Below are 14,098 nucleotides of genomic sequence, written 5' to 3' on the forward strand. Positions count from 1 at the left end.
GCCCCAGCTGAGGCTGCTCAGGTGAATAAAGGCCTATTAGCTCACCCTGGGACAATTCATCACTGCTTCAAATGCCCATTTCTCACCCTTCAATACAGTGGAAGCCCTAAAGCACCAGCTCAGGTGTTGGCCATCCAGGCAGTACATGTGGATAATCCTATTGGGGCTGGAAAACTGGGCACGCAAGTGTGCACAGAGGGACAGCAGCAGCTCCAGAGAAGGAGTCACTTGCTCTTCGTGTTGTATTTAGGGACCCTCTGCAAGATCAGGAATGTCTCTAAATCCCTCCTCATTCTGTTGCCAAGGTGAGACCAAAACCTTTGCATAGTCCACAAGTATGCCAGAAGCATCCTATGAGCTGCTCAGCACTGCTGCTGTGTAGCTGTGCTCTGGCTTGGCTCATTCACTCCATGACTCTCAGATTCCCAAGCACCACAATGCCTTTCAGAGGTGATTTCATACCCTTTGCTTTTTGCTTCTCTTTGTTTTCCTCAGGTAAGTCATGAGCACCCTGGAGGCTTCCTCCCAGCAGAGCACATGCAACTGTATTTACAGCCCCAGCACCACAAGCTGGGCTCTTGGAGTCTGAAGGAGTTCCCCTCTCTTCACATCGGGTGCTTAACAGAGCTGATGCCGGCACGTAGATGTTCTCTGCTGCTTTGGGGATTAACCCATGGCTCCCATCACTCGGTGGCAGAAGGAAGTCACAGGAGGTAACATCAACACAAAGCAGAGCCTCACCTTCATTGTTTCTTCATGTCCTCAGGTCCTCTTTGGGAAAGCTGTGTCAGAAAACAGCCTTATCAATGTGGGTTCTTTTTATAATAAGAGGGAGCAATGTCTGATGCAGGTTGTGTTTCTTTTACAGAGGCTGCTAAAGCAAGATGCACTGATTTATTCAGGAGTTAAATGAGGATGAATCTTATTTTGTTATAAAGAAATGCAACATTGCAGATTGTCAGCAGAATATAGTCACTGACTAATAGAGTCAGTAACAAATCAGCACATTGTAACATCCACTCCTTTTTAATGCAAGCAACTTAATGCTCATAGGTTTAGGATGCTTCATTGTGCTGGAGCTCAGAGAGGTATAAATCATGTGAATTTTATCTGTTATGAATAAAGTCAAATAGTTTGATAAATGTGATTTGGTGACTGGAATGATATCTAAAAGGCAAGGGAAAATGCGTGCAGTTCATTCACGTGTAAGCTGGATTTCACTGGGACTGGGACTTTCTATCCCCTGGATTACATGCGCTACTATGAGGTTTTCAGGTGTCTTCTGACCAAATTAACTCTGAAAACTGAAGAGTGAAAGTGAAGAAAGATCTGATTCTTTTCTTTAGTCTGAAAACACACACGCTTGAATAAATCCATAGTTTTAGGAGTCCTAGCATTGAAAATACTGTTTGTTCCTAGAATGCGGTCCCAGTTCAAGATACCTCAACTGTATAACATAAAATATATATAATTTGAGTTAGAAAATATAGTGGAATATACAGTAATGTAGCAGTTAAACCCGTCATTGTTTGAATTACAATATGGTCCAAAAGTGCCTAAATAAATCCATCGTTTTAAGTGTTCCAGTATAGAAAACCAAAAATGTCATTTGTTGCTTCAGTGTGCTTCCTGTTCCTTTATAAATACACTAAGTGAAGACCAAAAAACCATATGATTTTGGTTAAAAAGATAGCATAATATATGAATTCAACCAAAATGTGGCACTTAAAAACGTGATTGATTGGAGTCAAATATGGTCCAAAAATGAATCTCCACTTCTAAAAACTGTTATGTTTCTCTTCCTTTTGCCTCAGCAGGTAGCACCAGGTCATGGAAGGAAATCACACCCAGACTGAATTCATCCTGTTGGGAATTACAGACAGCCCTCTTGCGCAGACCCCTCTGTTTGTGTTGTTTCTGTTGATTTACATTGTCACTCTGGTGGGGAACTTTGGCATTATCATCTTGGTTCGGGTGTCTCCCAGCCTCCACACCCCTATGTACTTCTTCCTCACCCATTTTGCCTTCATTGACATCTGCTATTCCACAGTCATCTCCCCCAGGCTGCTGGCAGACCTGTTATCAGAGGACAAAACCATTTCTTTTCTTGGCTGCATGATGCAGTTCCTCATGTTCGCTTTCTTTGCTATTAGTGAGTGCCACCTCCTGGCCATGATGGCCTATGACCGGCACGTTGCTATCTGCCAGCCCCTGCTTTATGTGACCATCATCTCCAGCCGTGTCTGCTGGCAGCTGGTAGCATCATCCTACCTATTTGCCTTCCCCAGTGCCATCATCTTCACATGGTGTGTGTTTGGAGGTTCCTTCTGTGGTCTCAACCGCATTGACCACTTCTTCTGCGACGTCGTCCCTGTGCTAAAGCTCGTGTGCTCCGACATGCACAACAGTGAGAGAGTCATCTTTGCCTTCGTCACCATCAATGTGGTGGGCACAAGTGTGGTCATTTTGCTCTCCTACATCTCTATCCTCTGCACCGTGCTGAGGATGTGCTCAGCACAGAGCAGGGCCAGAGTCTTCCACACCTGTGCCTCCCATTGGACGGCTGTGTCCATATACTTTGGGTCAGCATTCTTCATGTACCTACAACCTTCTTCTAGCCACAGGAGCCTGGATAAGGTGGCCTCCATCTTCTACGCCGTGGTCACCCCCATGCTCAACCCATTCATCTACAGCCTGAGGAACAAGGAGGTGAAGGGGGCTCTGGTGAAGTGTGGGGGAAGGCTTTTCAACGGCTGGCAACATAGAAGAGTAGTATCATCCCGGACATGAAGATTTCATGTGATTTGAGAAAGACTATGGGGCACTGAAACATTGGTATTTTCCTCTAATCCTCATGATTTTATGTAGTTTCTTCCAAGGTACATGCACAAAAGTCAATTACAGTATTTAATGAGAAATGAACCCCACAAATCACTTCTTTCTTTCTTGGAAGTAAACCAAGAGGAGAGGAACCTCAAACTTCATTTCACTTCGCAGTCACCAGCCTATATGAAGAAATTGCCCTGAATTATCCCAGGCCTCTTTTCCTCACAGGAAACACCAATCAGCTTTACTCAGTCATAACTTCTGTCACTGGTAAAGATTTCTTTTTCTTGCAAGATTCTGGATCTTGTTCCTCAGCTCTTAGAAATTTCCTCCCTCTTACCTGTGAGTTCTTTATTAAAGCTGCTGGGTTGGGAGGGAAGAGGAAGTGTAGTTTTACATTTGTTTGCTGAAAAAGAGTCAGAGAAAAGGTTTCAAAAGATTCATTGCATTTGTTTGTGCCATTCAAAGAGAAGAAGCTGGTGGGAATCAAGGTCTCAAGCTCCAGCTTTGAATATCAGGGGGAATCCCTCCCCAGGCTTCAGCTTTGAATATCAGGGGGAATCCCTCCCCAGGCTGCAGCTTCGCAAGAGATTTCACTTCAAAGAAGGGAATTGTAAGCAATGGAATTCATAACTGAGAATGATGAACTGTGCTGAGACCACCCAGTGGTAAGGAGTATTTGGGCACATCAAGGGCTCATCAGATTCAGAATTAAGGGGTGTTGTACATTCATCTTAAGTCCTATTTACTTAAATGGTGAGATAAATGGAAATAAGCTGGAAATAAGCACCCACATGCCATGTCCATGCCCATGTCAGCACGTTGCTATCTGCCAGCCCCTACTTTATGTGACCATCATCTCCAGACGCATCTGCTGGCAGCTGGTAGCATCATCCTACCTATTTGCCTTCCTCAGTGCCATTGTCTACACATGGTGCGTGTTTGGAGGTTCCTTCTGTGGCCCCAACCGCATTAACCACTTCTTCTGTGACAAAGTTCCTGTAGTAAAGTTCCTGTGCTCTGACACCCACAGCAGCAAGATGCTCATCTTTGCCTTCGTCACCATCAGCATCATGGGCACAAGTGTGGTCATTTTGCTCTCCTACATCTCTATCATCCGCACCCTGCTGAAGATGTGCTCAGCACAGAGCAGGGCCAGAGGCTTCCACACCTGTGCCTCCCATTTGAAGGCTGTTTCCATGTACTTTGGGACAGGATTCTTCATGTACCTACAACCTTCTTCTAGCCATAGGAGCCTGGATAAGGTGGCCTCTTGTCTTTTACACCGTGGTCACCCCCATGCTCAACCCATTCATCTACAGCCTGAGGAATAAGGAGGTGAAGGGGGCTTTGCTGAAGTGTGTGAGGAGGTTGCTCAACCGCTGGCAACATACAAGACTTGTGTCATGCAGGACATGAATACTCTACATCAAGTAAGAAGGTCTAAACTAATGGGATTTTCCTCTAATCCTCATGACTTTATACATCTTCTTTCACAGTTCCTACACAGAAGTCAGTTACCTTGAATTATCCCAGGCTTCTTTTTCCTCACAGGAAACACCCATCAGCTTTATTCAATTCTCACTTTTGTCGCTGATAAATATCCGCTTTTCTTGCAAGATTCTTGACCTTGTCCCTCAGCTCCAATATGCGTAATATGTGTATGTGTGTAAATATATATGTGTGTGGCAGAGGAATACAAATAAAATGTGTAAAACTGGTATTACAAGTGACACACACAGACTTGGACTCAATGTATGGATCTGCATGACTGTACTGCACAGAATCATCTCTATCTTGAGAAAAAACTGATTTTCTCACCTCCTGGCTTGCTTTATAAATCAGAGCTTCAGAGAAGTAAATTCTCCAACTCTCCCTGTTCAGTTCTACAGGGTGTTGGGTGTCAATGTTTGGCTGCATCAACCAGAGACTCCTGTCTTTAGCGGTTATTACTTTCTATCTTAGATGGTTGGGATACGATGCCAGCAGCCTCACTGGGCACATCACCTATGGCAATCTTGTTTTCTCTCCCCTTCAGATGTAACTGAAGAATTTCTTTAGTGATTTCACAAGTTAAACATCTGGAGCTGTTAATTCCTCAACCTTTGAGATGGCTTGTCTTCTGGGAGACAGACTAGAACAAGATCAGAAACTGCTCTGAAGTTACTGAGAAAAAGCATTTCTTAGAGATGGCACCTCATCATCTTCAAAGCAAAGAAACATTGAAGCTGGAAAGATTAAAGAGTCTTTACTAAGACTTGAAACCCATTTCCAAACAAAAGTGCTGCTCATCTACTAAAGACCATAATTCTAATATATTTTGAAATGGAGGAGATACTAATGACCAGAGAATAACATTGAATAGAATGTTCAGTTGCTTACTCATTTGCCTCACTGAGAAGACTATCTCTTAATTTGCCCATGCAGGGACAAGGTCTGAATGGAGAGTGACTGCCAGAGCAGTGAGCACTGGCAGGGCTGTTGGGTGCAGCCAGAGAAAGGTTCTAATTTGCAGAAACCTGGCCAGTACTACAGAGGTTTATCTCTTTAATCTCTTTAAACAGAGCCAGAGGGGAACATCATGGTGTGCAGGGACCATCCCACAGTACCTGAGCAAGAGCAGTAAGGCGGGAACGGAGACCTGGGCCAAGTTCAGCCAAGACTACAAATCATCAGGCAAGTTCATAGAATCATAGAATCACAGAATAGTTATGATCGGAAAGGACTTTAAGATCATCTAGTTCCAACCCCCCTGCCATGGGCAGGGACACCTCACACTACACCGTATCCCCCAAGGCTTCATTCATACTGGCCTTGAACAGTGCCAGGGATGGAGCATTCACAACCTCCCTGAGCAACCCATTCCAGGGCCTCGCCACCCTAACAGGAAAGAATTTCTTCCTTATATCCAATCTAAACTTCCCCTGTTTAAGTTTTACCCCGTTACCCCTTGTCCTATCAATACAGTCCCTAATGAAGAGTCCCTCCCCAGCATCCCTATAGGCCCCCTTCAGATACTGGAAGCTGCTCTGAGGTCTCCACGCAGCCTTCTCTTCTCCAGGCTGAACAGCTACAACTTCCTCAGCCTGTCTTCATACAGGAGGTGCTCCAGTCCCTGATCATCCTCGTGGCCTCCTCTGGACTTGTTCCAACAGTTCCATGTCCTTTTTATGTTGAGGACACCAGAACTGCACACAATACTCCAGGTGAGGTCTCACAAGAGCAGAGTAGAGGGGCAGGATCACCTCCTTCGACCTGCTGGTCACGCTCCTTTTAATGCAGCCCAGGATACGGTTGGTTTCTGGTCTGTGAGCACACACTGAAGCCGGCTCATGTTCATTTTCTCATCTACCAACACCCCAAGTCCTTCTCTGCAGGGCTGCTCTGAATCTCTTCTCTGCCCAACCTGTAGCTGTGCCTGGGATTGCTCTGACCCAGGTGTAGGACCTTGCACTTGGCATGGTTAAACTTCATGGGGTTGCCATCAGCCCACCTCGCAAGCATGTCGAGGTCCCTCTGGATGGCATTCCTTCCCTCCAGGGTATCAACCGAACCACACAGCTTGGTGTCATCAGCAAAATTCTTGAGGGCGCACTAAATCCCACTGTCCATGTCAGCGACAAAGATGTTGAACAAGACCGGTCCCAGCACCGATCCCTGAGGGACACCACTCGTTACTGGTCTCCAGCCGGACATTGAGCCATTGACCACAACGCTTTGCATGTGGCCATCCAGCCAGTTCTTTATCCACCCAGTGGTCCATCCATCAAATCGATGTCTCTCCAATTTAGAGACAAGGATGTTGTGTGGGACAGTGTCGAATGCTTTGCACAAGTCCAGGTAGATGCCATCAACTGCTCTACCCCTGACCATCAGTTCTGTAGCCCCATCATAGAAGGCCACCACATTGCTCAGGCAGGATTTCCCCTCAGTGAAGCCATGCTGGCTGTCACCAAGCACCTTGTTGATATTCATGTCCCTTAGCATGCATTCCAGGAGAATCTGCTCCAAGATTTTGCCAGGCACAGAGGTGAGACTGACTGCTCTGTAATTCCCCAGGTCATCCATTTTCCCCTTCTTGAAAATGGGGGTTATATTTCCCTTTTTCCAGTCATGGGGAACTTCACCTGACTGCCAGGATTTCTCAAATATGATGGCCAGTGGCTTCGAAACTTCATTCCCCAGCTCCTTCAGGACCCGTGGATGGATTACATCGGTACCCATGGACACGTGCACGTTCAGATTTTTAAGATGGTCTCGAACCAGTTCCTCTCCTACAGTGGGCGCAAGGTCTTCATTCTCACAGTCCCTGCATCTGCCTTCCAAGATTTGGGTGGTGTGGTCAGAGCCTTTGCCAGTGAAGACCGAGGCAAAGAAGTCATTGGGAACCTCAGCCTTCTCCAAATCCTGTGGAGCCAGTTCTCCTGAGAGCTTTCTGAGGGGACCTACTTTTACCCTAGTCTGTTTCTTATTTGCGATGTACCTGTAGAATCCCTTCCTGTTATCCTTAACATCCTTAGCCAAGTTGAATTCTAACTGGGCCTTAGCTTTCCTAACCTGGTCCCTAGATCCCCGGTCAACATCCCTGTATTGTTCCCAGGATGCCTGTCTTTGCTTCCACCTTTTAGAAGCCTCTTTTTTCATTTGAATTTTCCTCAGGAACTCCTTATTGAAACAAGGAGGTCTCCTGGCCCTCCTGCTGCACTTCCTTCTGGTTGGGATGCAACACTCCTGAGCTTGTAGCAGGTGATCCTTGCATATCAACCAACAGTCTTGGGCCCCTCTGCCCTCTAGGGCTGGATCCCATGGAACCTTCCTAAGCAGGCTCCTGAAGAGGCCAAAGTCTGCTCTTTTGAAGTCCAGGGCAGTGAGCTTGCTGCACGGTCTCCTCACAGTCCTGAGGATCTCAAATTCGAGCATCTCGTGATCGCTGCATCAAAGGCTGCCCTGGAGCATCACATTTCCTACGAGCCCTTCCCTGTTGGTGAGTACAAGGTCAAGCACGGCACCTCTCCTTGTCGGTTCTTCTATTTCTTGCAGAAGGAAGTTGTCTTCTACACAATCGAGGAACCTCCTGGATTGCTTGTGCTGGGCCATACCCTCCTTCCAACAGATGTCAGGGTGGTTGAAGTCACCCATGAGAACAAGGGCCTGTGAGCGTGAGGCTGTTCCTATCCGTCTATAGAGTGCTTCATCCACAGGTTCTCCTTGATCAGGTGTCTGTAAGAGATCCCCACAGTAATGTCTCCCAGAGCTATATTCCCTTTAACCCTGACCCACAAACTCTCTGTTGGCTGCTCACCTGTCCCCAGACAGAGTTCGATACTCTCCAGCCATCACAAAGGTGTGGTGGTATCTGTGGAGACACCCATTGTGATGGAGCCCCCACGGTGAGCGTGGGCCATTTAAGGAGCCAGAGCCCTACAGTAACCAGACTCCTCCCTCGGGAGGCTGCATCTGTCGTGGCTGCCCTGCGCATCCAGGTCCGTGTTCTTTGACTTTGCAATCCTGTTTTAGTGTTGGCCTCAAACACATTGTGGGTGCGTGCTGGGAAGGGAGGAGAAGCTGTCAGGAGCTGTGCTGGTGCCATCCCAGCTGTAGGAGCAGGGGATGGATGGGTGAGGAGGAGGCACTGGGCTTGTTCATGTGCTTGGATCTCAGTTCTGCCTGCAGAGGTGCTGGGGGCAAAGCAGGAACCTTCTGTGTGCAGGAGCTGCTGGTGTCAGAGGTGCTGAGAAGGTGTCAGGGCAGGAGCAGCCCCTGGGCACTGCAGCTGCTGGTGCTGTCTCTGGGAGCTGAGCACAAGGGGACCTTCCTGGCTCTGGCAAGGATCACGGAAGCTCACCAGGCATTGCGGAAGGCGGCCGGGCCCTGGCAGGTTCTTGTGATCCCTGTGCCGGGCATTCCAGAAGGCACAGAAATTTCTAAACTTAAAAGTATGAAAACAAACACTTGACAAGAACTTTTATCAGTTGTTCTTTGCAATCTTCCTGCACCCAGAAACCTCCAATGTGCTGTGCAACCTGAAAGACTTGACAAAACGCAGAGGTTTTAATGAGCCCCGCGGTGTATTTGGGCTGAGTACCTGAACCTCAGGGGCTGAGAGGAGACTGAGGAAACCTCTCAAGAAGTCCAAGTCAGAAACAAAGCCCCAAGTGCCTTCAGCATTAATGGGCCCCACTGAGGGCTGTTACTGGCAAAGCCTCCCCAGGGACTCCTTAAAGCAAGTAACTGGAGGCTGTGATTACAGGGAGACAAAGGCAAAGTGCAGGTGTCTGATGGTGAGAAGGCCAAGCCCTGACTTCAGCCCTTAGGGAAGAGCCTGAAATCCTGAGAATGAAAGTTCTCCTCATAGGCCTTGATGAAAGAGGCAACTGCCATAGCCCAGGGCACAGAGGCCTTTTGTACTTTTGGGCCTTTCAGCTATGCCAGAACCCTGTCATCTCTGCTGCAGGCTGTCCTACACTGGCCCATGCCTGCACCTCTTTCCCTTCAGGCTGTTGACCCCCATCTTGCTTTCCCACCTAGCTCTCACCTGGCATTTCTGTACCTTCAGTCCCATCTCTGCACCCATGGCTGTCTGTTCCTTGAAACACAAAGCCATGGGCTGAGCCAGACTCCCTCTGGGTGACCTCTTGCACCACAAGTCCACCTTTTGAGAGACATTTCTCTTTCCTAACTTTGAATCTGAACCTTCCAAGCTGCACTTTGCAGAGGTTTCCTTCTCTTCCTGCTAGCAAGAAAACCTCCATCACCTCTGCAGCCATATTTCACCTAGTTGTAGGCTGCTACTACAGTGTCAATTCAAGAGATGCATTGAATATCCCTCTGCAAGCTGATCTAAAGGAGGCTTCTAGAGGAATGGGTGATGCCATCAGTACAGAGAACTAAGCACCATGGGAGAGCAGCGGGAAAAGGCAATGGTCTGGATTGAGAACTTCTTGGCAAGAGCCAAAAGGAAAGGTGGTGTCCTTGGGTGCAAGGTACCCCATGCTCTGGGGACAGGGCACCTCATGTGGGACACCTTCTTGCCTGTAGCACCGTCTCTGCTGCACACACCCCGCTCTCTGCCCGCACTCACGAGTGTCTCACAGAAGCTTTGCACCTCCCCTGCAGCAGCGACTCCTCACTGCAGGAGGTTCCTGCAATCCCCAGGCTCAGGGATGGATCCTGCATTCCAGGCAAGTTTGGGTAGTGCAAGAGAGGGAGACAGGAAGGTGGGCTCGTGGGGCATGATGAGCAGCGTTCAGGCACCCCCAGCAGTGGGTTCCCCATGTGCCACACTGAGGCATGTTCCCATGAGGGAAAGTTCTCAGATAGCCTCTGGTTTGTCCAGGGCGTGCAGCCACGCTCCAGGAACACCTACTCCTCCTCCACCTACAGACACCAACTGCTCCCCATCGCTGGGCTCCGTCCTGCTTGTAAGGATTTGTTAAAGCCCTGAACCACCACCTTGCTCCTCTCTGACTTCCCTCCATCTCTCTCACCTCCCTACACACTGATCATTGCCACCAGTAAGTAACTGAAGAGCTAAGAAGCTCTCAAGGCTTTCCTCAGGGGGTGAACATGTTTCTCCATTCACCACTGATGGATCCACTGAGTGCCAGGTGTGAGGCTCCTGCAGAGGCAGAGATGCCCCTGGGCAGAGCCCTGCTGCTGGGAGGGGTGTGCAGGGCAGAGCTGAGCACACAGCCCATGGCATGGGCTCTGGGAGCACTGAGAGGGAGCAGAGCTGGGCACAGAGCAGCAGCTCCTGGCAGGGACAGCTCCAGGCAGCAGAGATATGGATGGGCAGGGAGTGGGGGGAAAGTGCAGCCCAGCCCTGGGAAGGGTGCGTTCAGGCAGCTCTCTTGGGGTCTGGCACTGGAGGTGGCTGCTGGCCGTGCTCTGCTGCCCACAGCCCTTTGCTTCTCTCCACGAGAGCTCCGTGATCTTCTCTTTGAAACCGTGCTCCCCTGCTTTCAGCACAGGACAGGTGTTTGTGGGGGTTCTTAAGACCAATTTGTGTGTGAAGGCATCATATACAAGTGTTGTAAGCACAGGGCAAATGGGAAAGGACTGATGGACACTGCAGCCCTCCTTGCTCTGCACTAAGCTACAAGGAGCTGAGAACTTCTCCCTGTTTCAATACTGTTCTGATTTTATGTCATACAAAGAATGTTTTATAGTCCCATTCCCCCCCCCAAAAGTGTTATGCCAGTAAATAAATAACACAGTCCAAATAACTCTAAGGCCATGCTGAACCTCTCTTGTGCAGCCCAAACTCGAGTCATGAGTACAAGTAGTGAACTTTACAATGAAATTGGATTTCATCTGTCATCCCTTGTGAGCATCAGAGGTGGACAAAGCACTGCTTCAGAACAAAGCTGACTCCCATCCAACCTGGCCTTGAACACTGCCAGGGATGGGGCAGACACAGCTTCTCTGGGCACCCTGTGCCAGTGTCGCACCACTCTCAAAGGGAACAACTTCATCTGAATGTCCAAGCTAAATCTCCCTTTTTTCAGCTTAAATCCATTCCCCCTTGTCCTGTCACTGCACAGCCTCATAAAAAGCCCCTCTCCGGATTCTTTGTAGGCCCTGCTTAGGCACGGGAAGATTGCTAAGATGTCTCCCTGAAACCTTCTCTTCTCCAGGCTGAAGACCAACATCTCTCAGCCTGTTTCCATTGGAGACGTGTTCCAGCCCTTAGAGCATCTTCGTGACTCTTCATAAGCCCATCATTGTAGGATCAGAAGTGAACAAGGGTTAGAAGGGACCCCAGGATATCTCAAGTCAAACCCACCAGGAGCAGGGTCAGAGCAAGTGTTTCAAGGCTTGATTCAGTCTGAGTTGGCAATCCTTAAGGCCAGAGACTGCACAGCCACTCTGGGTGACCTGATGCAGCCCTTGCCTGAGCCGATGGGAACAAGGTTTCCTTCTGTCCTGCCTGAACCTCTCCTCTGTCACTATCCCCCACTGCCTTTTGTCCTCCCACCAGGCACCATGGTGAGGAGCCTGGCTCTGTATTCCCCATGTCCTCCTTGCCACTACAGGCAGCCAGTCCCCAACAGCCTTCCCTACCCAAGATCTCAGGTCCCCACGAGCCTCCCCTTCTCCAGGCTGGAGAAGCTCAGCTCCCCCAAACTTTGCCCACAGGCATCGTGCTCCAGTATCTCCTGACCTGAGGGCCCATTACTAAACCCACTCCTGAACTGGGGATCTGAAACCTGGATGGAGGATTCCAGATCATCCCTTCCCTTGTTCTCCTGCCGTGCTCCTGCTCATACAGCCCACGATGCTGCTGTCCTCCCTTGCTGCCTCCTGTCCAGCTCCTGCCCACCCAGACCTTTCCCATGGGCTGTTCTACACCAGGCAGCCCCAGCCTGGGCCATTGCAGGGGAGTTCCCTGCAGGGACCCCTGTGTCCCCTGCTCTCCTGCCCAGGACACCCTGAGAGCTCTGAACCCCCCCCCCCATGCCATCCCATCTCCCGACACCAGCACAACAGCCCCATTCATTGGGCTCCCCAAGAGCTCTTCCTGCTGCAGGCACAGAGCAGCCATCCCAGAGCTGGAGCAGACAGAAAGCTGCTTTCATTCCCCTTCATTCCTGACATGTGAGGACGTATCACAGAGAAGAAGTTGCTGCAGGATCATTTATTTCCCTTAAATACAATCAGAGACCAGAGTGACACAAAGTCTGTGGGTCACACAGCACGAGTGGCAACTTAATTAGGAAATGAAAACTGACATTTCTATGAAGACAACATCATCACAAATTGAAATAGGAAAACAAATGTAAAGCAGGAAAGACAGACATGGTCTGTTATGACCTACACTGGAAACCCTTTCCAGGGTAAAAGAAGCAGCATATATCTGCTGAAACATATCTGGTCACCAGCTTCCTCACAGCATCCTTCAGCTCCTGGTTCCTCAGGCTGTAGATGAGGGGGTTCACTGCTGGAGGCACCACCGAGTACAGCACTGACACCACAAGATCCAGGGATGGGGAGGAGACGGAGGGGGGATTCAAGTAGGCAAAGACAGCAGTGTTGACAAAGAGGGAGAGAACGGCCAGGTGAGGGAGGCACGTGGAAAAGGCTTTGTGGCGTCCCTGCTCAGAGGGCATCCTCAGCACGGCCCTGAAGATCTGCACATAGGACCCCACTATGAAAACAAAACAGCCAACAGTAATCAGGATACCAACCACAAGAAGCCCAACTTCCCTGAGGTAGGAGTGTGAGCAGGAGAGCTTGAGGATCTGGGGGATTTCACAGAAGAACTGCTCCACAGCATTGCCTCGGCACAGGGGCAGTGAAAATGTATTGGCCACGTGCAGCAGAGCATTGAGAAACCCAGTGCCCCAGGCAGCTGCTGCCATGTGGACACAAGCTCTGCTGCCCAGGAGGGTCCCATAGTGCAGGGGCTTGCAGATGGCCACGTAGCGGTCGTAGGACATGGCAGTGAGGAGAAAATACTCTGCTGAGATGAAAAAGACAACGAAAAAGAGCTGTGCAACACAACCGGTGTAGGAGATGGCCCTGGTGCCCCAGAGGGAATTGGCCATGGATTTGGGGACAGTGGTGGAGATGCAGCCCAGGTCCAGCAGGGAGAGGTTGAGGAGGAAGAAGTACATGGGGGTGTGGAGGCGCTGGTCGCAGGCTGTGCTGGTGATGATGAGGCCGTTGCCCAGGAGCGCAGCCAGGGAGATGCCCAGGAAGAGCCAGAAGTGGCAGAGCTGCAGCTCCCGCGTGTGTGCGAATGGCAGGAGGAGGAACTGGGTGATGGAGCTGCCGTTGGACATCTGCTGCCTCTGGGCATGGGGCACCGTCAGAGGAGAAAAAGGCAGTGACAGGTCAGGACAGGAGGGGTGTCAGATAGAGAAGTTCAGTTTACACATTCACAACTGAGCACATTTTAGCAGGAGAGGAGAGGTTTAGCGTCGTCACCAGTCATGTCATTACACTGCTGAGGCTTCTTCCTAGGTACAATCAGAAGAGCATTGCATCAGGCAAAAAGTCTCAGTTCTTTGCAGAACCAAGAGAGCTGCAGTGTCCATCAGTCCTCTCCCACTTGCCCTGTGCTCAAACTTGCACTGCCTGTAAGGTGCTTTCACACGCAAATTGATCTTAAGAACACCCACAAACATCTGTCCTGTGCTGAGACCAGGGGAGAACGGTTTCAAAGGACAGTCCACAGAGCTCTCACGCTGAGAAGCAAAGGACTGTGTGCAGCAGAGCACGGCCAGCAGCCACCTCCAGTGCCAGACCCCAAGAGAGCTGCCTGAACGCA

At 49.6% G+C, this 14,098-nt stretch overlaps 2 protein-coding genes across 2 annotated transcripts; one reads left to right on the forward strand and one right to left on the reverse strand.

Annotated features, from left to right (window-relative positions):
• Nucleotides 1–1,043: 1,043 nt before the first annotated feature.
• On the forward strand, nucleotides 1,044–2,790 carry LOC133282236 (olfactory receptor 5AP2-like). The gene is made up of 2 exons (XM_061478288.1): nucleotides 1,044–1,070; nucleotides 1,852–2,790. Exons 1-2 carry the CDS (start codon nucleotides 1,044–1,046, stop codon nucleotides 2,788–2,790), a joined length of 966 nt encoding a protein of 321 aa, XP_061334272.1.
• Nucleotides 2,791–12,632: 9,842 nt separating this feature from the next.
• Nucleotides 12,633–13,648, reverse strand: LOC133282237 (olfactory receptor 14C36-like). Its single transcript, XM_061478289.1, has one exon. The coding sequence runs from the start codon at nucleotides 13,608–13,610 to the stop codon at nucleotides 12,633–12,635; it is 978 nt and encodes a 325-aa protein (XP_061334273.1). The 5' UTR covers nucleotides 13,611–13,648.
• Nucleotides 13,649–14,098: the final 450 nt, after the last annotated feature.

Source organism: Pezoporus flaviventris, unplaced genomic scaffold (genome assembly GCF_033815535.1).
Source record: "Pezoporus flaviventris isolate CSIRO_AGI_PZ_B2104156 unplaced genomic scaffold, CSIRO_AGI_Pfla_v1 ptg000116l, whole genome shotgun sequence".
Lineage (NCBI taxonomy): Eukaryota > Metazoa > Chordata > Aves > Psittaciformes > Psittacidae > Pezoporus > Pezoporus flaviventris.

Excerpts from the sequence above, each read along its gene's own strand:
- LOC133282236 (XM_061478288.1), top strand. The coding sequence starts at position 1,044 with ATGCTCATAGGTTTAGGATGCTTCATT. Across the intron at positions 1,071-1,851 it reads TAGGTTTAGGATGCTTCATT|ACTGAATTCATCCTGTTGGG; the intron begins GTGCTGGAGCTC and ends AATCACACCCAG.
- LOC133282237 (XM_061478289.1), bottom strand. The coding sequence starts at position 13,610 with ATGTCCAACGGCAGCTCCATCACCCAGTTCCTCCTCCTGCCATTCGCA.